At 51.5% G+C, this 23171-nt stretch overlaps 1 protein-coding gene across 1 annotated transcript in view; it reads right to left on the reverse strand.

Moving 5' to 3' along the window:
* Positions 1–403: 403 nt before the first annotated feature.
* Dchs1 (dachsous cadherin-related 1) overlaps positions 404–23171 on the reverse strand; it is a 33967-nt gene continuing 11199 nt past the window's right edge. Inside the window, exons 2-21 of the mRNA XM_034507920.2 lie at positions 18008–19900; positions 12879–13067; positions 12555–12786; positions 12188–12424; positions 10934–11959; positions 10544–10737; positions 10231–10327; positions 9971–10128; positions 8919–9780; positions 8588–8827; positions 8340–8465; positions 7601–7810; positions 5903–6781; positions 5671–5784; positions 5310–5521; positions 5067–5221; positions 4742–4872; positions 4375–4658; positions 3887–4025; positions 404–3489 (exon numbers count right to left, since the gene is read on the reverse strand). Coding sequence (XP_034363811.1) covers positions 878–3489; positions 3887–4025; positions 4375–4658; positions 4742–4872; positions 5067–5221; positions 5310–5521; positions 5671–5784; positions 5903–6781; positions 7601–7810; positions 8340–8465; positions 8588–8827; positions 8919–9780; positions 9971–10128; positions 10231–10327; positions 10544–10737; positions 10934–11959; positions 12188–12424; positions 12555–12786; positions 12879–13067; positions 18008–19786 — 9876 coding nt within the window. The 5' untranslated portion in view covers positions 19787–19900 and the 3' untranslated portion in view covers positions 404–877. The remainder of the gene's footprint in view (positions 3490–3886; positions 4026–4374; positions 4659–4741; positions 4873–5066; positions 5222–5309; positions 5522–5670; positions 5785–5902; positions 6782–7600; positions 7811–8339; positions 8466–8587; positions 8828–8918; positions 9781–9970; positions 10129–10230; positions 10328–10543; positions 10738–10933; positions 11960–12187; positions 12425–12554; positions 12787–12878; positions 13068–18007; positions 19901–23171) is intronic.

The following is a 23171-nucleotide window of genomic DNA, read 5'->3' on the forward strand; positions in this document are numbered from 1 at the left end:
CTAATGTGAGCTCTTATGAATGTGGACATTTCATGGGTCCAAGGTGTGTGTGTGTGTGTGTGTGTGTGTGTGTGTGTGTGTTGTGGGGTCGGGGGTAGCGTTGGGGATTTCTTCACTTACCTGTTCTTAATAATCACCACATCTTATTCCAGACCCTCAGGCTTAGGACTCTAGACTGCTTCCTACTCAGTCTCTGCAGGAAACCACTACAGGTCAGGTCCTGACCACGTTAGAGGGAAAAGCTGCAGAGATCCTAAGGTGAGGCATCTGAGCTCCCAGTGCCAACCCGACTCCCAGTGTCCTGAGGTGCAACCTCCCTCTCAGCCTCCTTGGCTACTGTGCCAGGTATCCACACTGCGATGCCAATGACTTCTGGTTACCCTGACAGAACAGAGCCAGAGGCTGGATACAAACTGCAGTTTATTAAGGCTCCAGAGTGAGAATTGGCACTTGTTCTGGGCAGGGGCAGGGATGTCAGAAGAACCCAAAAGAGCTGGGCCCAAACAGGTTGGAGGGACCTCCCCCATCCCCCTACCCCCCAATAAATAAAGTCTCAGCTCCATCGCAGGGTGCTGGTGCAGGGCAGGAAGTCTTGGCTGAAGAGAACCCAAGGCTGTTGCCTCATTCGTATTTCTCTCCACACTGGGTCTGGCCACAGGTCAGTGACCAACAGGCCCTCTGTGGTCCTAGTGCTGAGGGGACTGTGGAGAAATGTGGGACCTGTCCCAACTATAAGAGTTTAGGTTGGAGAGCTGGGGACTGGTGGTGGCCTCCCCATGGCCAGTCATGGTCCGAGGCTGCCCAGGGCAGGCTGAGAATGGGGCCTGCTTTGGGGACACTGGACGTGTCCCAGGTCGGGGCCCAGTGAGGGCCACAGCTAGATGCGCAGCTCTGTGTCATCAGGAGGCTCCAGGCCAGACTCTGTGCTGAGCGCTGAAGCTGAGGGGCCCTGGGCTACCCCGAATGGTGAGACAACAGGAGAACGAGCAGCCAAAGGAGACAGTGAGGGTGAGAAGCTGGGGGACATGGCAGCTGAGGAGAGGGAGCCTTCATGGCTGATAGGGGAGCGGTGAGAGGCTGGTGGGAAGATGGCCCGGGCTGCAGCTGTGCTTGCAGGCTTTGGGGGAACAGACTTGGCTCCTGGGTGTGCCACAGCAGTGATGAGGGGTGGTGGGTCAATACGGGGAGCAGGAGGACATGGACGAGCTTCATCCTTGAGCCGAGCAATCTCTGTGAAGACACTGGCCAGAGGCTGGAACTGAGGGCACCAGCTCAACAGGTAGTCCCAATTATAGCTGCCACGGAGCTCTTCCTCACCAGCCACGATGGCCGTCAGTGCTCCAGCTACACATGGCTTCCCATCTGCTGGGAAGCCATAGTCCCCAGTGGGTGCAGGGCTCAGGCCACAGCCCCCCAGGAAGGCTGTAGCAGTGGCTGGAGGCCCCTCCTCTCGGTACAGAGTGGCTCCTGCACCTGGCAGCAGCAACCCTGCCTTTCTGCCCTTGTACCAGGTGTCAGGGGCAGGAGGCTCACAAGACGTGTCACTCAATCCATCTGCATCCTGCTGGATGCCTGAGTCAGGGCCTCGGGCAGCCAGGGAGGAGGCCACACTGGCCACACGGGGAAACTCATTGATCATGCGGATCTCATCATCCTCTGCAGCCTCTGCTGAGCCTCGGCCACTTGAATGTGAAGGGTCCAGGGAGCCACCACGAGGGTAGGGACCTCCAGCTCCTGGCCCACCATAGCTGGGGAGAGTCTGATGATACAGATGTTCAGAGGGTGGTGGACTGGGGGGTTCCCGACCCAGTTTCTGTAAAGAGCTACTGGCTATGGGTGCTGTCTGTGACATCGGGCCAGGGGCTGCCTCAGCCTTGCGGCTTCGTGCCCGAACAAGGCCCAGGACCAGAGCTGCCAGGGCAAGCACCACTACAACTCCCAAAGAGGCAGCCACAGCCCCAACCAATAGCAAGTTGAGGTCAGGTGCCAGGCCTAGAGCAGTGTGGGTAATATCCACAGTCACAGGAACTGTGGCACTCCGGGATCCAGGCAGAGGCCCTCTTGCTACTACCTCCAGCCTTAACTCCCGAGGTGCTTCACGTCGGGTCCGGCCCCCACCCCCAGAGGTGGTTGTTCCACTTCCTGGTGCCCGACTGTCCACTCGTAAGTACAAAGCACCTGTTGTCTGGTTGATACCAAAATAGGGGGAAGAGGTAGCCAGTGAATAGAGCACCAGACCATCGGCACCTCCATCCTCATCTGTGGCCTGCACATGGCCCAGGCTGTGGCCACGCTGGGCACCTTCTGGCACTTGGAAATGGAAAGATGGAGCCAGGAATATAGGGTCATATTCATCTTCTCCAGTAATCAGCACTGACACAGTGACAGAGGCTGAGAGATTCCCAGCATCAGCAGCACCCACTAGTAGCCGGAAGCTTCCTGTGTGCTCATAGTCAAAAGGCACCCGTGCCCGCAGTTCCCCTGTTGAGCTGTTCAGTGAAAATGCCTCACGACCCTCAGGCCCCGGCACTGCCTCCAACAGGCTATATCGGAGTCTACCAAAAGTCCCGGCATCCGCATCAATTGCATGTAGTGTGGTCACAAGAGTGCCTGGAGGCTGATTCTCAGCAAGGCTGGTACTGAGCAGGCTCAATGGGAAGGCTGGGCCATGGTCATTCACATCCTGGACCTCAACTGTCACTGGTACCAAAGCAAAGTGTGTTCTAGCAGGGTCAGCTGCCTGCACCACAAGCTGGTGTTGAGCCTGGGTTTCACAGTCCAGAGGGCGGGCCAGCCTCAGAGCACCCGAGTTCTCATCCAGCTCAAAGAGGCCCAAAGGGTCACCTGAGCTAAGGGTAAAATGCACGAGGCCATGAGGTCCAGGGTCAGCATCAGAGGCCTCCACATGCAATAGCTCAGCTCCAACAGGCATGTCCTCAGGTACCGTCACACGGTAGGATGCTCGGGTAAAGACAGGTGGGTTGTCGTTGACATCCAGTACAGTGACAGTCACTGGCACGGCTGAACTGCGGGGTGGCTGTCCCCGATCAGCTGCAGCCACAGTTAAATTGTACTGTGTCAGGCTTTCAAAGTCTAGAGGCTCAAGCAACACTAGGCAGCCCAAAGCCTGGGGACCTGGTCCAACACCGTCCCCGACCTCAGCCAGACGGGGTTCCAGCTGGAAGACTCGGCCCCGATTGCCACTGATGATGCTGTAGTCCACAGTAGCATGGGTGCGGCTTCCATCAGCATCTGTGGCCTCCAGGGTGAGCAGGGTGGAACCAGGGGGCAAATCTTCAGACACAGAAACACGGTAGTGTGGCAACGTGAAGCTTGGGGCATGGTCATTCTGGTCCTTCAGCTGCACATGCACCGTGGCCTGTGCCGTCCGGCCTGGAGCCCCATGGTCTCGTGCTTCCAGCACCACATCCACCACTCCTGGCCCCTCATGACCCAAGGCCATTGCTCCTACTGTTGTGAACAGAGTTCCTATGATGAGAAGGGGAGGGAAAGAAATAGACATTCAGTAATGTCATTGTGTCAACAAGAACTATTCTCCAGGGTATACGCAATGGCTTTGGGAGTCAGACTTGTAGGAACAGTCCATGCGCTGTTCCTACATGTGCGTGCAGTGTCTTCAGGTATTCAAAGTTCAGGAAACAGCTTCTAGACACATAGTCAGGAGGGAGGGTTTTTGTTGTTGTTGTTGTTGCTTTTTGTTTGTTTGTTTGTTTGTTTGTTTTTATTAAAGATAGAATGGAGTGGATGCCCTTGCTGGATCAGAGATCCAGAAATAGTATGATGAAGTAACCAATTTTAGGACTAAACACCAAGCATAAACTGACAGAGTCCACCATAAAGGGATTAGATTACGGGAAAGACATACCATTGTTAGGGTCAACCCTGAAGCCCTCAGCAGGGGAAGCCAGATGGTAGGATATGTGACCGTTGGCACCTGAGTCTCTGTCAGTGGCAGAGACGGAGAGAATGGCGCTGCCAGGAGGAGTGTGCTCCAACATCATTACCTGAGGAGTAGCAGAAAGTATTCACAGCCAAGCTTCCCAGCTGCCCTACTGTCCGCCTTAGCCTATGAGCTGGAGCTTGGCCCCATGAACTGTGCTTGGTGTCCAGCTTAGAACCATACTTTATAGCACTGGAGTAAGAACTGCCCACCCTCTCCCTTCTCACCGCTGGATGCAGGACTTGGATGCAGTTCCCAGGACCTGGAAAGCCAGCCTAACATTGGACACTCTGCACCCATTCCAAGATCAACCCTAACATCCAGCCTAGTCCAGCCACTTCTACCTCTGTCCTATTGCTCTAACAGAAAGAACCCCAGACCCAGGTATGGGGACATCCAGACAGAGCTGGTACCTGGTAGAGGCTCTGTGAGAAGGTAGGTACATTGTCATTGACATCTTCCACAAGCACTGTGAGGTTGGCATGGCCCTCATGAGGCCCATCATGTGCCAGCAGCTGTAGGTGGTAGTGGTCACACTGCTCAAAGTCCAGGGGACCCGTGAGGGAGACACGTCCTCCATACCGGCCAATACTGAAGGGATCCTGAGGCCCAGATGGGCTCAGCACATACCATAGCACTGGTCCAGAGTCCACATCGTTCCCAGTCACCTGTGCGATCTCTGAGCCCAACAGTGCATCTGCAAAATGCAAGGGAAGGGTGACTGTAGAATTATCCTCACCACGGGAGCCCTTTGTACCTCTTGTTTTATTCAACCCTCACCTTCTGACACTTGGAGCTCCCAGGGCTGGGGGATGGTGGGGCGATTGTCATTGGTATCGATGACCATCACTGTCAGGGTAGCTGAGCCCACCAGTGCTGGGCTTCCTCTGTCTGTGGCCATCAGTACCAGCCTAGACACAGAGCATAGTCAGGGAGCAGGGCCTAGAAATAGGAGTGAACCCTGGGAAGGGCAAGGAGGATTCAAAGCTTTGCATTGGAGGGATTCAAGGTGTGATCTGGGGAGTGAGAGAAACCCAAGACAGGGCTTGAATACATACAGACTTGGGTCTGTATGGGTCTTGGACCCACGGGTGCCAGCTCTCACCGTGTTTCAGCCCAGATTTCTCGGTCCAGGATGGCTGTGGTAGTGATAGTGCCTGTGGCGGGGTCTACATGGAACAAGCCCCGTGCTGGCTGTGATGCAGCCAGACTGTAGGAGATCTGTCCTCCAGAGCCTTGATCCAGGTCATCTGCTTCCACCTGGTGAGTGTAGAAGATTGCTGACCCTGGCTTGGCCACAAGTAAGACTGACTAGCCCTGTCCCTTATTTTCCCATCACACCCCGCACCTGCAACAGGGGCCCCTCCAAGGGTCGGGACTCTGGCAGGAAAGCCACATAGTGAGGCCGCAGGAAACGGGGAGCATTGTCATTGGCGTCTTGAAGGGTCAGGGTCAGCACCGAGAAAGCAAAGGCTCCTCCACTCTCTGCCTGTAGCACCAGCCGTAGCCGTGGGCTTGTCTCAAAGTCAAGCTCCTCTGCTGAGCGAACAGTGATGGCTCCTGTGGGAGATGGACTGCATCAGTGAGAGCTCCTTTCCTTGTTCTGGAGCCTCTTTCTCTAAGGGCAACTCCTCCCACCAACAAGTCCTCTGGCCCAGAGAACCTGTTCCCCCAGGGGCCTTTCCCCTTCCTTTGCTCCTCTTCCTTACCTGTGCTAGGTTGGATGGAGAATATCCCTCTCTCATTCCCACTGAGAATGCTATAGGTAATTGGTCCATTTGAGCCTCCTGAGTGGACAGCCTTCGGGGAGATAACTGGAGTCCCTGTAGGGAAGACAAGAGAGGAAATGTGGTATTGGCTGGGCTATGGTCACTACATTGTCAATGATTAACCCCAGGCCTTCCAGGGGTTCAAGTCTGACACATATAACCCAGGACCCACCTGGTGGTGCATTCTCACGAAGCACAGCCTCATTACTGGCTCGGGGAAAGCGGGGTCCACGCTCAGGCTCTCCCTGTATTCCAACAATGACCACACCAGTGGCAGAGCGAGCTGGGCGGCCAAGGTCAGTAGCCACGATGAAGAGCACACGATCCCGAGGTCCAAGAGCCACGGGGGACCGAGCCACACGAATTTCACCAGTGTAAGAGTCCACGGTGGTGCCAGGTGGCGGTGTGCCTGCCAGCCGGTATAGAATGGAGGCATTGGCACCAGCATCTCGATCTTCAGCTCGAAGCGTGGCCAGAGCCAGGGTTGGTTTGTTGAGGCTAGGACCTGGGCGGGGTAGGCGGAGTCGCAGAGGACTGGTGGGGAAAGCAGGTGCGTGATCATTGACATCACGCACTGTGATGGTGATTGGGACTGTCGTGCTCAGAGGCCCAGCAGCTGCACCATCCACTGCAGTCACAGAAAAGGCATAGCTGGCACAGTGTTCCCTGTCCAAGGCTGTAGCTGTGCTCAGTTCCCCAGAGGTAGGCTCCAGCAGGAAGGCCCCTGCTGTACCTGCACCCAGGTAGTACATCACACGGCCATTGTCCCCATCATCCGGGTCATGAGCCTGTAGTTGCAGCAGTAGGGTCCCTACAGGTGCATCCTCAGGTACCTCCACAGAATAAGAAGGCACAGGAAAGGCTGGCGCATGGTCATTGGCATCTAACACTGTCACTGTCACAAGCAAGGTGGCACTGAGGGCTGGCCGGCCTCCATCTCTGGCCTCTATCTGCAACTGGAATGCTGGCTCTACCTCCCGGTCTAGTGGCCTCATGGTGCCAAACTCCCCAGAAGTGAGATCTAGTGCAAAGGCTCCGGAAGGGTCCCCATCTGTAGAGAATATGAACACACAGACAATGTACATGTTAACCCATGGGTGGGGTGCTTTGTAGATAACAGCAGGGAACAAGCGGTAGAAGGGACCTGAAAGAAAGGAAAAGAAAGCCAAAGATAAAGAGAAACAGAAACACCAAAGGCAAAGAAAAATACTTTGAAACATGCAGGGTGAGATCTTGGGGCCTCTGAGTCCCCCAGGTCCTTTCAATATAAATAATATAGGATCAAAGTGTTTTTTAAAACATTATGTAGTTTTCTTGTTCTCACTTCACAAATGTACAGTGGGGTTTGTGGCTGCCGTATGACACTGTTACTTGGTTGGCTTGGTTGACCAAACTTGTATTTGTGTACTGCATTTTCCAGAATATTTTAGATAGAAAAATAAATAAGTGTATTATCAAAAATTCAGTTCATGCTGGCTACCTTCAGTAACACTTGAGGTCACTGCAACCTCAATACTGCTCAACGTTACGTTTGAAATCCTAACATTTCCCCACATCTATTCAGAAATTGCAAGTGATAGCCTTAATCGTTCCTTCATGATATTTAAATTTTTTGGTAAGTTTTAATATGAAACACAGCAAATGCTGATCCAGAACATGTTACATAAGAACTCTTTAGGAGTCTCAGAACTTCAGAGTGTAGCTGGGTTAGTGATATAATCCCAGCTACTCTGGAGCCTGAAATTGGACTCATGAGTTCGAGACCAGCCTGAGCAACAGTTGAGATGCCATCACATACACAGAAAGCTTTAAGTTTCTGAGACCAAAAGAGTTTGAGGATAATTGGCTGTGTGGTCACTGGATGCCTCACCAAGGATGCGGTACTGTAGCTGTCCATTGAGTCCTCCATCTGGATCAGAGGCTCGTAGTGTGGTAAGGGTTTGGGGGTCCTGGCCTTCAGGCACTTCCAGGGAGAGGTGGGTGTTCCCAAAAGTTGGAGTATGGTCATTCTCATCTTCTACAGTCACTCGAACTGTGATGTAAGTTAAAAGGGGTGGCAAGCCCCTGTCCCGGGCATAGACTGTGGAGAAGCAAAACCAAGATGTACCTTACCCCGTGCCACGGAGAAACCCTTGCTTCAGCGTTTACACATGTTCACCAGGTGCACATATAAAACAGAAAACGTCTCTCTCACAGCATACCTTGGGGCACACACATGGACATACACAACACATGGCAGAAAATGTTCTTTCCTTTCTATGTCTTATACTGACTACATGCAAGACACAGCTTCGGTTGGAGGTGATGTGACAGGAAAGACAATAAATTAGGTATCAAAGCCTGTACTCAACTCTCAGCCCTGCTACTTCCAACTTCCAAACCCTGTTAATTTGAGCAAGTTACGCAACCTCTCTGCTAGTATCAATATATTTCTCTGCGAGTGGCTGCAGCATAATCTGGGGGTATAGAAGGCTTGGTGGTGACAGTGTGCACTGGAAAACTAGTGTTGACAGGCTAGAAGTTAGTTCTTTTACCTTGACGCTCCCAGAATGTAACAGGAGCTGTGTTGTGTACAAAACCTCTAGCTTTTGGAGGTCCTGTCAGCGTACCTGTCAAATTGATCTCCTCCTGCTCCTCCCGGTCCAAAGCCCTTAGAGTCGTGAGAACTCCAGTGTTTGGGTCCAGAGAGAAGCTCTCGCCAGAGACACCCCCATAAGTCACTTGTCCATTGGCCCCTGAGGAGAGGCACCATGGAGGACGATCAGAGGATAAGTATACTTTTTATTCCCTCACTCCATCCCTCTCACAATTCACTCCCAACTCCATCCCTCCCAAAATTCATTCCCACAGGACTTACCAAGGTCAGGGTCTGTTGCCTTCAGAGTGAGCAGAGAAGTGCCAGGTGGACTGTTCTCACGAAGGATGACGTTGTACTCCTGCTGAGGGAAAGCGGGTGCCTCGTCGTTGACATCAACAACACTGACAGTCAGGAGCTGAGTGGATGAACGTGGCGGGGAGCCATGATCCAAGGCCACCACTGTCAGTATGTGCTCAGCTCGCTGTTCACGGTCCAAAGGCCGCACCACGGACAGCGCTCCTAGGCAGCAGTAAGGTGGTTGGTAGCCAGCTTCAGCTTTCCTTGCCCTTCAGCACCCTCCACGCCTCCCCATTCAGGGCCCTAGTCTTACCAGTGGTCGCATGTAGCCGGAAGTGGCCATCCCCTCCAGCCGCAAGGCGATAGGACACGCGGGCAGCCTCCCCCAGGTCTGGATCCCGAGCTACCACGTGCAGCGCCGCGGGCCCAGGAGGCTGATCTTCTGGGAGGCGCACCCGTGATGGGGAGGCGAAGACCGGGGCGTTGTCATTTTCATCCGTGACAAAGACGCGCGCCGAAACGCGCGCTGCCCTACGGCGGCTGGCATTGGCTGGCCGGTCGGTGGCTTCCACGAGCAGCAACAGAGCGGGTGTGGTCTCCCGATCCAGACCACGAGGAGCGCTGAGCGCTCCGGTGCGCGCGTCCAGGCGCAGGGCAGGCACCGGAGGCTCCTGCCTCAACAGGCGGTATCGCACGTCACTGTTGGGACCTGGGCCATCCGCGTCTGATGCACGGAAAGTGTACAGCGTGGCGCCGGGGTCGGGGTTCTCAGGTAGCGCCAGCGCTAGGGGGTCGCGCGCAAAAGCGGGCGCGTGCTCGTTCTCGTCCTGTACACGCACCTGCACTCTCAACAGCCGCGCCCCTGCGCCTCCTGGCCCCTCCGCGCGCACCGTGAGCGCGCGCCAGGCTGGCCCAGCCTCGAAGTCCAAGGGACGCGCCAAGTACAGGCGACCTGAGGCTGAGTCCAGCGCGAAGGTGCCCTCAGGGTCGGCGCCACCAACCAGAGTATAGGTGAGTATGCCCACACTAGCTGGCTCCTGCGGGGCCACAGAACCCAACAGGGATCCAGGTCGAAGCCCCTCGGCTGCTGTAACTGTCAGTACTACAGGCACTGTTGCTGCCGAGTCAGCTTCTATGAGATCTGGTGACTCCACCATTCGAGTTGAGGGAAGCACCTATTGCATATCAGAGCAGGGAAACTGAATCAGAAGGATCCGTGTAAAAGTGTGTCTGTGCTGGATTTTGGGGTAGTAGGGAAGGGTGGTCAGGGTGGACTGACAAACGATTGAAGGATCTCAAGAATATGGATTTATAGGAGGGGACCCTGAGGGCCAGACCAGGGGACTCTAGGAAAGGCAGTCATACCTGCACGAGCAGTTGGAGGCTGGCACTTCGAGGGGGGCTGCCCTGATCATGAGCGCTAAGAGTTAGCACATAGTGAGGCCTCTCAGCTCTAACTAGGGATGCTGCAGTGTGCAGCTCCCCAGTGTGAGGATGTAGAGAGAAGAGCTCAGAGCCAGGACCTGGGGACAAGCAGAGAGGAAAGATGAGGTTTGGGCAGCCAAGGCAAGGCAGGCCATGAGAGCTCTGATCACTCCCAGGCTCCCTCCTTCCTGCCCCCATACCAGTTAGGGTGTATAGGATGGTTCCATTCTCCCCCTCATCTGGATCTTTGGCCTGCAGAGTTGTCACCAGTGTTCCTGGAGGCACTCGGTCTGGTACCTGTGGGAACACAACTTGCCAACAGTTGTCTTCTTCCAATGTTTAAAATAACTTGGCTTTCATCATACATAGGAACAACTTTTTTTTTTTTTCTTTTTGTCTTATACCTGTTCCAGGAGGAGGTGGTCTCTCTTACCTATACTCACAGCTTAATGGGGAGACCCCTCCCCAACTCTCTTACACTACTTCAGAACATGGTCCTGGTGCTTTACATACCTGTATAGGGAGGCCCCCACCAGCAGCCCCTGAAGCCTGCAGGAAAGCAGGACTGTTGTCATTGAGGTCGAGCACCGCGACATGCACAGTGCCCGTGGCACTGCGAGGTGGACTACCCCCATCCTGCACTTGCACCAGGAGCTGGAAGCTGCTCTGCTGCTCTCGGTCCAGGGTTTGGAGCGTAGTCACCTCCCCTGGAAGTGAAGATGGATATTGTGATGGGATGTTTAAGGATGCAGAGCCTGGGAATTAGCTATGGCTAGGAAATGTGGGCAAGTACCAAGGCTAGCCTTCAGGCTGAACCTGATCCTTACAGCCAACATCTGAGGTAGGGACCCTGTCTGGGTATGTGCCAGTCTAAAGATGAGGCTGTGAGGTCTAAGTGCTTACCAGTCTGGGGGTGGATGCGGAAGGCCTTGCTGTCTTCTGAAAGCTGTTGAAGGCTGTAGGTCAGACGCCCATTAGGACCTGAGTCTCTGTCAGTGGCAAACACTCGGCCTACACTGGTCCCTGGGGGTTGATTCTCTGCTACAGCCAGAAAGGTGGGCTCTTCAGACAAGCGGGGACTGTGGTCATTCTGGTTGAGGATAATGACTCTCACTGTGGCTGTGCCTGTCTGTTGCCCCAATTCAGCTTTGGAACCAGATACAGCCATCACCTTCAATGTGTATAACTCCTGGGACTCACGGTCTAATGCTGTCCGTACCCACAGCCACCCACTCTGTGACTCCAGGCCAAACGGGTTACTGGCTCCATCTGCTGCAAGGTGGTAAGTTACAGGGCTCCCATCTGGTGCCTGGGCCTGCACTTGCAGGATCTGAGTCCCAGTGGTAGTGCCTGAGGGCAAGTCTACACGGTAGGTAGGGCTGTCAAATCGTGGAGCCAGCCCATGGATTCCCAAATCCTGTATCACCACACGAAGTCGAAAGTGGCTGGTGCGAGGTGGGGAGCCTCCATCCCGGGCCTCCACCTCCAACTCATGGGCTGGTCCCCCTGGAGGCCCCAGAGGTCCCATGAGCTGGACATGGCCTGTGATAGGGTCCACAGTGAACAATCCATCACCTCCAGCAAGTAGACTAAAGGTGACTCTACTGTTAGCTCCTGAGTCAGGGTCTAGAGCACGCAGTGTATAGACGGGAGTCCCTGGAGCAGTGTTTTGTGGCAGCAATACAGTGTCTTCAGGTGCAGGGAAGGCAGGAGGGTTATCATTCACATCATCCAGCAGCACACGGATCCGAGCCACAGCAAAAGCTGGGGGGATTCCACTGCCTGCTTGGACTTCTAGCTCTAGGACCGGTCCCAGAAGCTCCCGGTCTAGAGGACGAAGTGTTTTTAATAGCCCTGAGGGTGAATCCAGGGAGAAGAGCCCTCGAGGGTCCCCACCCGATAGGGTGAGGGTCACAGGCCCTAAGCGACCTAGAAAGAAAGAGAGAAACATTAGGAAGGAGGTAGGGGTCACCTACTAATCCCAAGAAGAGCAGGTCCCACGTTTGTGCTTCACAGAGTATTCAGAAAGGGGCAGGTGTTGGCAGGGAAACTGGCTGGCATTAAGGTGGCATTTGTGTGCCGTACTGTTTTGTATTAGAGATCCCTGTGCTATGCTGTTCTAGGGTCACCCTGAGATGGTACTGGGATATCTGATACCTGGTGGGTTGTGTGCCTGGACTATTCCCACACTGGTGCCTGGTGCCACATCCTCTGGCACTGAAAAAACATACTGTAGTTGCTCAAATATAGGTGGTGTGGGGGTTCCAGGCACAATACTGATGTTGACTCGGGCAATGGGTTCTGCTTGCAGACCACCTCCATCCTGAGCCCCGATCTCCAGTTGCACCACAGAATTAGCCCGTCTGACTAAGGGCCAGGCTACTGTCAACAGTCCTGGAGAAGGAAGAGAGGCAAAACCCGATGAAGGAAGGAATAGGGGAAGGTCCTGGAAAGAGGAGGCAATTATTTAGGTAAGTGGGGAGAGGATGCTGGTAGCAGGTCCTGGTGACAGGAGGATCCTCACCTGAGTGTGCATCCAATGCAAAGAGTGGGGGACTATTGCCAGCCAGGATGTGGTAGGAGAGTCGCCCATGGGGTCCCTGGTCAGGGTCATGGGCGTGCACCCTCAGCACAGCTGTGCCTGGGGCGCTCTGAGCACTCAGACTGGCAGCATACTCCCGTGGATAGAACTGAGGTGGGTTGTCATTCTCGTCTGCCACAAACACCTTCACATACACCATGGACTTGAGGCCTCCCTGGTGGGACACGGAGCCATCAGTCAGTAGGCCTCGCCTAACTTTGGTGAGAACTCCACTCCAATCTCTTTGGCCAAGGTCTGTTTACTTACCCCATCGATAGCTGTCACAGTGAAGTCAAAGCTTGAAGGTCCCTGGTCACGATCCAGGGTCCGGGTGGTACACACATCACCACTGTGGGCATCAATGCGGAATGGGGGAGATCCAGAAGCTCCAAGCCCAGCACCCAAGGAATAGGAGAGGAGGCCAAATGGGCCACTGTCAGCATCTGTGGCTGTTACCTGGGGAGAGGCTGAGGTAAGTAAGTGATGCCCCCCTCTTGCTGGTCAGAAAAGCAAGGGCTAAATAGAGATACACAGAGGACTAGAACCTGAACCAAAGCCCAACCCCAAGCCAGATCCCACCACTTAGGTTCCTGGGAGGCTCTGGTTACAATTGTTTTTTGTTAAACAGCAAATAAGACCCTGCCAAGGCTGAACCTTGGAAACAGCTCGTTACTGTGGCTGTGGGCCCAGATATCCCAGGCGACAGACTTTCTTCTGCATGAATCCCTGTGGGCAGCAGCACAGCTGCAGTGATCAATGGATAACCTTATCTGATGTGTGTTTGAAGGCACTTTAATATATAGTGTTGATTCGCTGGCATTGCCTTCCTTCCCAGACACAAGACAGTAAAGACGCAGCCACAACACACTTAGCTACTATCACTCATGTCTGACCAAAGATCATGTAAACACGCGTTTCATTCTAGGAAGGTACAGCACAGCCTTCTACCGCACTAAATAAAATGCTACTGTTCTACTTGGGGACTGTTTTGAACTACAAAATCACCAGTGAAAAAGCGCAAGCGTGCAACAAAAAGTGTCACCGAAATAGAACTCGAGTTCACTTGATCACAGGATGAGAAATGTCACCTGCCTCAGCCTCAAGCTAGGAACCTACATATTAGGCGACTTGTCTCTACATATCTGGGGTTACACATACATTTTACAGAGAGCAATGGATCTGCATATACTGAGGACCAGGTACAAAGCTGAGTGCCAAGGGCAGCAGCCCCTAATTTCGGAGGATCACAGGAAACTGCTAGCCTCTTCAACTGTCCTGTCCTGTTCAGCAGAGAATTGGTTGGTAAACAGTTACTAAGATTGATATTTTAAGTCTATCTTGTGTGCAGGGAGTGTGTTTTTAAGTAGTAGGTGCTCCTTTGTTATCCGTCTTTAAAGATGCATTTCTTTATGTATGTGAGTAAGTGATGCTCTCTTCAGACACACCAGAAGAGGGAACTGGATCCCATTACAGATGATTGTGAGTATGATCTTTACAGAGAGTGTTTATTACACTGTCGAGTCCCGTCACTACAGGGTCTGCTCTGTGATTTCTGGATGTGGCTCGTGCACTTTAGTCTAGGTACACTGTACATGCTCTGTGCATATCTGTACGTTGAATGAATAGGCATCGGATCACCCTGCTTTGTAACAAAACTTTCTTTCACACTTAAGTTTTACACACCGGGTGCACACTAGGCCCTCCGTAGTGGGCTAGCTGGTGGCTGACTGCTGCAGGCAGTGACAAAGTGCTCTTTGTGGGCAGAGTGACCTCAGGGTCATGATATGCTGCAGGAGGAAGCTGCAGAGTTCCCTTTCTCAGCCAGAAAATGTGCTCAGAAAGAAAGCTGGCCAAGGACTTCTGATTGTTGCCCAGGCCCTTGACAGAAATGATCTGTGCCATTGTTTATCCTCCTGAGAGACATTAAGACCCTGCCATGGCTGAACCCTGGAAACAGCTCCTGCTCCAGCTCCTTCCAGTGGCTGTGGGCCCGGATATCCCAGGAGACGGACTTCCCCCTTGCGGTCATCACCACAGGCAGCAGCACAGCTGCAGTTACCTTCAGGAGCTGTCAAACACCTCACCCCCTGACTCTGTTGCAGGAAGAAAGCAATAAACAGCAGTGTGTATGTGTGTGTGTGGGGGGGGGGGGGGAAGTTGTCAGGAAGTGACCCCGCGAAAGGCTCAGGGGCCATTGACTGGAAATGACCAAGGCAAAGTAAATTTCCTGAACCCATGCTCAGAGGTTTCTCGGTAAATGTGGGCTGTTTTCAGCGGGTTCTCATCTCCGTCTCCCACGCTCCCACGCTGTTAGAAGCCTCAGTGCCTCTCCTCCTATCTGCACTTGACCCTTGGCTCTCATCAGAAGCACTATCTCAAGGACAAAAGAGAGACCCTTTTCTATGAGCCTTCTACCAGACTCTAAACTTACTATATAGTCCCATCCTGACACCCTTCCTTTGTGCGCCTCCTGTTTTGATCTCTTGCTACTATAATAATCCGCTTCTCCTCCTACTGGCTGCCCCCGCCACCATGGGCCCTTCTCCACTTACTGTACTCTGGCTGCCCTTGTTCATCCTGTTCCCTGGACTCTTTCCTTGGCCTTTTTTTTTTTTTTTTTTTTTTTTTCATCCCGCAGGCCTCTTTCACTTTCCCAGCCTCAGGAACTCTCTCTAATAAGCTCTAAGCTTAGGGGACCATTCCCTTAGGCTGAAAATGTGTACATCCAGATGCCTGTTCAACATCTCCACCTGGATGTCCCACAGTGACCTTAAATTCAAACTGTCCAACACTAAACCCATGATCCTTTCAAACCTGCTGACTCTTCCATCCACTTACTGAAGCCAGAAGTTAGTTCTTCCTTTTCCCTTGCCTGGAATATCAATCAGCCTGGGATCCAATAAGTCTTCATTATCACCCCTATATTAAGTGTGTCTCTCCATCTGAGCCATCCCTCCCTTGGACTATTCTGATTCCCTTCTTACAGATGTCTGACCCTCCAACCCATACTTCTGATATTTTAGGCTAGGTTTTTTTCTCCCCCCATCCCTCCCACCTTTTTAACACTGGATGCTACTGTGTGCATTATATCATGGTTAATAGCATCCTGGGCCTCTACCTACTGGATCCTGGGAGCATCTCATCACTTCTGACAATGCAAAATGTCTAACTATTGCTAAATGTCTCCTCTGGAACGTAAAACGCCCCCCAACTGTAAACCACTAGCCTATACTGGCAACCAGTTGAGAGATAAATTTGATCATATTCCTCTTGCACTAAACAACAACAACAACAACAACAACAACAACAACAAAACCTTCAGGGCTGGAGAAATGGCTCTGTGATTAAGAGCACTGGATGTTCCAGAGAGCCTGGGTTCAATTCTCAGCACTGACATGGCAGCTCACAACTGTCTGTAATTCTAGCTCCAGTGCATTCAACACCCTCACACAGATTTCTATGTGGTAAAAAAACACCAATTCACATAAAATGATAAATAAATGAATAAATAAATAAATGGCTTCAATGTGTTACAGTTTCCGTGGCTTGCTGAGGCTCTAATTGGCTCGCCTCCTGTACACTCTCACCTTGTCATCTCACATCTCAAGTTCCTGCAATACTGAACTACTTGGAGCCCCTTAAACAAGTCAGGTTCCTTCACTCTTCTGTATGTGTCACCTAGCCTGGGACCTTTCACTTGTCTGATCATCCCATGAACTCTCTCTTATTCTTTAGTTCTCAATTCAAAAGACCCTGTGCTTTGGGAAAACTTTCATACTGCCTATCACCCCATTATGGGAGTTTTCTTATTGTAATAAGCTATTCCTTTGCAAAATAAGGCTTATTTCAACTTGGGTTTATTCATTATGACATTCTGTATCCCTAATACAGTGATTGGCATATGTGGCAGATGTTTAATAAATGTACATTGCATAAATCAAATGTTAAGACTTTGTAGCAGTTATGAACTCCCAGTGGTCATTTTTATCTTTCCTTCATTGTTTCTAATAGCAAAAGCCCTAGGAAACCACCTGGAGAGTTGCTCTTGTGCTTCGGGAATGAGCCGGGAGAGGAAAAGTTTGGAAGCAATAATCCACTGGTCCTGGCCAAGAGAGTGCACATGTGAGAGTGGGTGGTGGAGCCAGACAGCAGAAGCAGGCAAATATCCAGAATCTGGCCAGAAGGCAAGAGATCAGCCAGACCCAGGCACTAGCCTAGTAGTCTGGGCCAGCAGGCAGTCCCTGAGAAGATGCTCCGGCCTCCAATGAGACCTTCCTGCCCTCAGTTTCCTCTACTGAAGCTATACTTCATGGTGTCGACATAACCATTTTTCCAAAAGTCAGGCTGGCCTTCCTGTGATTTTTAAGAAAAGCCAAAGCCTGCGATCTAGACTGTTAACTATTTTGCCTTCTCTCCCAGCAACTCTTTCTCATCTATATAACTGAGACCAACCAGAACAATGTAGTCTTAACATCACGATATTTATCCAACAGCTTTCTGTTGGGAGGTGTCTCTGTCCGCATTTAGCAAAGCATCATTACTTCTTCTGGGCTTCCAAAGCACTTCATGTATCACCTTCCACAATGCTAGCTATCGCTGTATCTCCTCATCTAGAACGGGAATATCTCTTCCCCGTGTTCTCTGCTCTGAGCACATTGCTGGGCTTACAGTGCTGAGGAATGATTTATCACCCACGCATCGATCCCTTCACCCTTAAAGCCAGTTAGCTACTTTAAAACCAAAAGCAAACAAATAATCTATGCATGCCCTGCCTGCCTCAAAGTTCAAAGACCTCCTTTATTTTCCATGTAAAGTCCTAACACATGGTGGCCAATGATTTATGCAATATGGCCTCACACTGCACCCTTAGGTTCATGTTCTCCCATCTCTTTCCTAGTCCCTTTTAAGGTCCTCCCTCTCTACACACTAAGATCTTACTAGATTGTTCTTATCGTTGTCCTTGAATACATGTGTCCCATCAAGGCTCCCGTCCAAGGGAAGGGATAGAGGTTTTTTCCAGCATAACACCGGACTACGCATAGAGTGCTCTGTAAACGCTGGTCTATCCCTTGTGAAACAGGAGCCATGTGGGTGTACAAAAACTCCATCTGTGCAGTTTAGAGACTTTGCAGAGTGTTTCTTTTGTTTTCTGACACTACATGACGCTTTTCTTCCATATTCTATCAAGTTTACTGCCAAGATTTCTGGTCTCAACTCTTGCATCCTACCCACATCTTCTCATTACACGACCTGCACAGCCATCGGAGCTCACAGAACAGGACCTAACCCTTTGGCTTGTCACTGTCAACACTTGCAAAGCTAGGCTGCTGCCCTGGGGTCCTCTGTGACCCTCAGACCCACTGCTGCCCACAGTGCTGTGGGCAGGGCCTACCCACCTGCAGGAAACAGGTTCCAGGCTGGGTACCTTCAGGCAGCGAGGCATTGTAGAACGTCCTCTGGAACTGGGGCTCGTTGTCGTTCACGTCTTGTAAGGCCACACTAACTGTGGCAGAGGAGACTAAAGGGGGTAGGCCCCCGTCTGTGGCCACCACAATAAGCTGTGGCTGAGGTTCTAGTTCATAGTCCAGTGTGGCAGCTGTGGTGATGATGCCTGAGGTGGGATCAATGGCGAACCAGTGAGTGTGAGTGCCAGGAGCCAGACTGTAGGTGACCTGACCATTGGTGCCTTGGTCAGGATCCCGGGCAGCCACCCGTACCACGAAGCTGCCAGGCAATGCAACTTCAGGCAGAGGCTCAGGTCGGTAGAGCTGGCGGTCAAAAGCAGGTGCATTGTCATTGACATCCGTGACGTGTAATACAAAGGCAGCTTCAGCCCGAAGTGGGGGTGAGCCTGAGTCCGTGGCTGTGACTCGCAAGTTATAGACGTCCCTCTCCTCCCGATCCAGCCTTCGAGCTACACACACCAGATAGATGACACTGTCTTGGGTGCTCAGGGCAAAGTGGCCCTCTCCACCCTCCAGGGACACATTGACATGGGCGAAGTCACCATCATCTGGATCTGACACAGAGATTCGAGCAACAAGCTGTCCAGGTGGGGCAGCCTCAGACACACGGGGGGAGCCATCAGCACTCAGGAAGATGACAGTCATGGACGGTTGATTGTCATTGGCATCTCGCACATGCACTGTCACAAAAGCTGAACCCAGCTCTGGGTGAGCCCCACCATCCCGTGCCTGCACCACCAGTTCATGAACTCGCCTTTGTTCAAAGTCCAGTGGGCGCTCCAGCCTCAGAAACCCTGTGTGAGCATCAATGGAGAAGGGTCCATCACCTTCACTCTGTCTCCTGTTGATCTCATAAGTCACAGCCCCATTGGCACCAGCATCAGCATCAGATGCAAACACCTGTAAGACAGGACTTCCAGGGGCCAGACTCTCAGACACCACAGCATGGTATCGGCTTTGATTGAAAGTTGGAGCATGGTCATTGATATCCAGAAGTGTCACATCCAGCAGGGCCTGGGCTCTCCGGGGGGGTGAGCCACCATCATAGGCCTCGAGCTGTAACATGTAGTGTGAGCGGTTCTCCCTGTCCAGTTCCCCAGCAATTACCAGCTCAGGCACTGGAGCTCCACCAGGACCAGGACGTGTCTCCAGCCGAAAGGTCTCTCCAGCCCCATCACCAGATAGTGCATACCCTTGGGTTCCTAGGCGGCCGGCGTCTGCATCACGAGCAGGCTCCAGTGGGTAGCGTGTACCAAGAGCTGTATGTTCAGGTATCTGCAGGGCAGCCCGAGCCTGAGGGAAAGCTGGTGCATGGTCATTGATATCAGCTACTCTCACTGTAACTTCCACAGTGGCACCATCAGGAGTGACTGCAGTGAAGCGGTAACGGTCTCTCCGCTCACGGTCCAGGACACGAGCTGTACGGACCACCCCACTGTGCTCATCAATAGCGAGGTCTGTGCCTACACCGCTGCCCTCCTGGGCAGAGATGAAGTACATGGGAGGAGGTGCTGTGCCTGGTGGAAGCCCTGCACTGATGTCTCCAATCAGTGTGCCTGCTGGTTGTTCCTCATCTATCTGGAGGTCCAGGCTCCCAGCCTGACCCCAGGTTCCTGGCACTGTAGCCCCCAACAGCACCAGCAATGGTAACAGAGTCCTGAGGCCCTTCATGCCAGGGCAGGAGAGTGCAACACTCAGCTCCTTCTGCATGGCAGGGCCGGTCCAGCTGAAGCTCCAGCTCCACACCAGACTCCTAGCCCAGCTTGATTTCAGGGTTTGGATCGGATCCAACTTGGGCTCTAGCTGCAGTTCAGGCTCCCTGACCTAAGAGAAAAGCAGAAGGAGAAGGTCATTATAAGGGGAGGATTAAGAGGCCAGAGAGACTGGGAATTTGACCACACCAAATCTCAGACATTCACAAGAACAGCAGGGACCCGAGTGGCAGCTCATCCATTTCCATCCCTCCCTGGGAATCTGTTCTCCAGGATTCCTCCGAGTCTCCTCCAGTCTGCCCCCTGGCAAAGCCGAAACTTCTTCTTCTCTAAGCAGATTTATTCCATCTCCTATTTTTTAGGACCAAATGCCTACAAACTTTTCTTTCCTATTTCTAAACTTAAACCAGCTGACCTTTGCTTACATTTTTCTTTGCACCGAGGACTAATACTCCCTTTCTAGCCTCAACAGCCATGTATGTGGTAAACACGCTTGAAATGTCAATCCTTTAGAGCTTCTACCAGTATTTAAATGTCCAGTGTTCCGTAGCCCCACTTCACTCTCTGATCTACAAGAGCTAAGTGCCAACTACAAACAGTGAATAAAGGGAATGCCTCCTGGTTTCATGGAACTTACAACCAGGAGTTGAACAGTTAGTTACAAATACGATAAGGCTATGAAGAAGTCTTGGAAGCAGGACAGGATGGAAGGGACTTCACATAGTCATGGAGAGCTGTTCTTAGGAAGTAACATGCAAGCCCAAGAGCCAAACAATTAATAGGTATTAGCTACACAATGGTGTGTAGAAGAATTCTGGAAGAGTGAACAGAATTTAAAAGAGCTTAGAGTCCACACCAGAAGAAGGGCTGAGAATGTCTGCGGGTAGCTGGGAAGCACTGCCAGTGAGGTGTTACGTTGGTGCAGAGTGTACATAGAGAGCAGGGCCTCACACACAGCACAATGAAGATAGGACAGGAAGGAGTGTAGGTATGGCAGTGTTTCCATGCTAATTTGGATGAGGGTCAGCAAGCAGTAAAAACGAAGAGTGATGGGTAAGTGTGTGGGCAGGGACAGGGGTAGAATCATCAGAGCCTGGTGACTGCTTAAAGGCAGGGGATGAGAGGACGGAGACATCAAGGATGATGGGCAAATTCCTGGTGGAAAACCAACTGGACAAAGTGTCCTTAGGTGTCAGACACAAAAATAAAACCAGTGAAGGGTGGTGCCTCTGGGAACCCTCTAAGGAGATGAGGGTTTCAAACATGACTGAAGTTCAAGGAGAAGGAGGCCTATGGGTGCTGAGCAAGAGCTGAATCCGTGACAAGGTGGAGCAGAAGCTGACGGGAGGCAGCTGCAGGAGAGAACAGGGACAGTTCCAAGTTACGCCTCCCTGTAAGGCTGTTTCACTTGCCCTTTGTGTCACCTCCCTCCCTCCATGGAGAGGCCCCCTTCTCTGTGACATCTCTCCCACTGAGCTAGTAATCGCTTCCTCTTACTGGATCATTCTGCACCGATGACCATGAAACCCACTCCTCTGGGCTTTACCACCACTTCTGTCCACACTTTTCCCTGTCCACCTCCCGGCCCCACCCAGGCTCCTTCACAAGCTCTTCTCCTCTGTCCAGTCCTTTCAGGACTCTGTGCTAGGCCATCTTCTGCCAACCTCATAGTCTGACTGGCAGCCTTTCCCACTCTTATGCTTTTGATTCAATTGTTTCAATCATTTTTATGTCTAATCTATTTGTCAGTGATCTCTCAATCCCCAGTTCTGGAGGCACTAGCCATCACCTAGATCTGATTTTTCATCTCTCTTTTCTTTCCCGTGAACAGCAACACCATCCATTCATCCATGCCTCAAAGCCAGAAATCTAGAAGCTCTCTTTGGGTTGTTTGTTTGTTTGTGTTTGTTTGTTTTTGCTTTTCTTTAATCTTAATTTCTACTTTGTTATTAAAGCCTGGCCACTTCACCCAGGCACACCTCAGTTCTAGCCTTTTACACAGATACCATCTTAAGCTGAAGCACTGCCAGCTCACCTTTCTATTTCTGCAACAGCTCCTTTCTGATCTCCCTGCTTCTGACCTGGACTCTTTTTTGCTCCATCGTCACCCTGCCAGAGAGATCTGTATGTTTGCCTAACCAGTCTATAGAGGGTTCTCACTGATTCCTGATTCCTGGCAGCATCAGGCATGCAGACACACATATGCACAGACACATACATATGCACAGACACACATATACACAGACACACACATACATAGACACACATATACAAAGATACATACATATGCACACACACATATGCATAGACACCTACATATGCATGAACACATACATATGCACAGACACACACATATGCACACACACATACATATGCACACACACATACATATGCACACACACACACATACATATGCACAGACACACACATATGCACAAACACATACATATGCACAAATACATACATATGCACACACACATACATATGCACACACATATACATATGCACACACATACATATGTACAGACACACACATATGCACAGACACATACATATGCACAGACACACATATGCACAGGCACATACATATGTACAAACACACATATTCACAGACACATACATATGCATAGACACATACATATGCACAGACACACACATGCACAGGCACATATATATGCACACACACACATATGCATAGACACATACATATGCACAGACACACATAAACAGACATACACATGCACAGACACACACACATGCACAGGTACATACATATGCACAGACACAATCACAGATACATATGCACAGACACAATCACAGATACATATGCACAGACACGCATATGCACAGACACACATATGCACAGACACACATATGCACAGACACATACATATGCACACACATATGCACAGACACACACATGCACAGGCACGCACATATGCATAGGCACATACATATGCACAGACACACACATATGCACACATACACATATGCACAGACACACACATATGCACAGGCTAGAGGCTTGAGTTTCAGGAGTGTCTTGCTCTAGGCATGACTCTGACCCACACCATAAAGTCCACCTTTCCCTAGTGTCTTTGCAGCCTGAGCTCTGCCAGTCTCTCCATGTTCCCCGCTTGTCGTTTCTCCCACCATATTTTGCATTCCCAAACTTTATGTTAACATGCTCCTCCTCGAGTCTTTCTTGCTTTATAAGTGGTATTCTCTCATCCTAAGATACCTTCCAGAAATCTTGTCCATAGGGCTATCTGTTATTAAAAATTCAAGATCCAGTTTAAACTTTGTGTGGGTTTCTTCTCTGGCATACCCCACCCCTGCCCCCATGCAACAGTGTACTCTGTTGGGCTTCTATTACAGCCAAT

Source organism: Arvicanthis niloticus, chromosome 1 (genome assembly GCF_011762505.2).
Source record: "Arvicanthis niloticus isolate mArvNil1 chromosome 1, mArvNil1.pat.X, whole genome shotgun sequence".
In the NCBI taxonomy this organism is placed as follows: Eukaryota; Metazoa; Chordata; class Mammalia; order Rodentia; family Muridae; genus Arvicanthis; species Arvicanthis niloticus.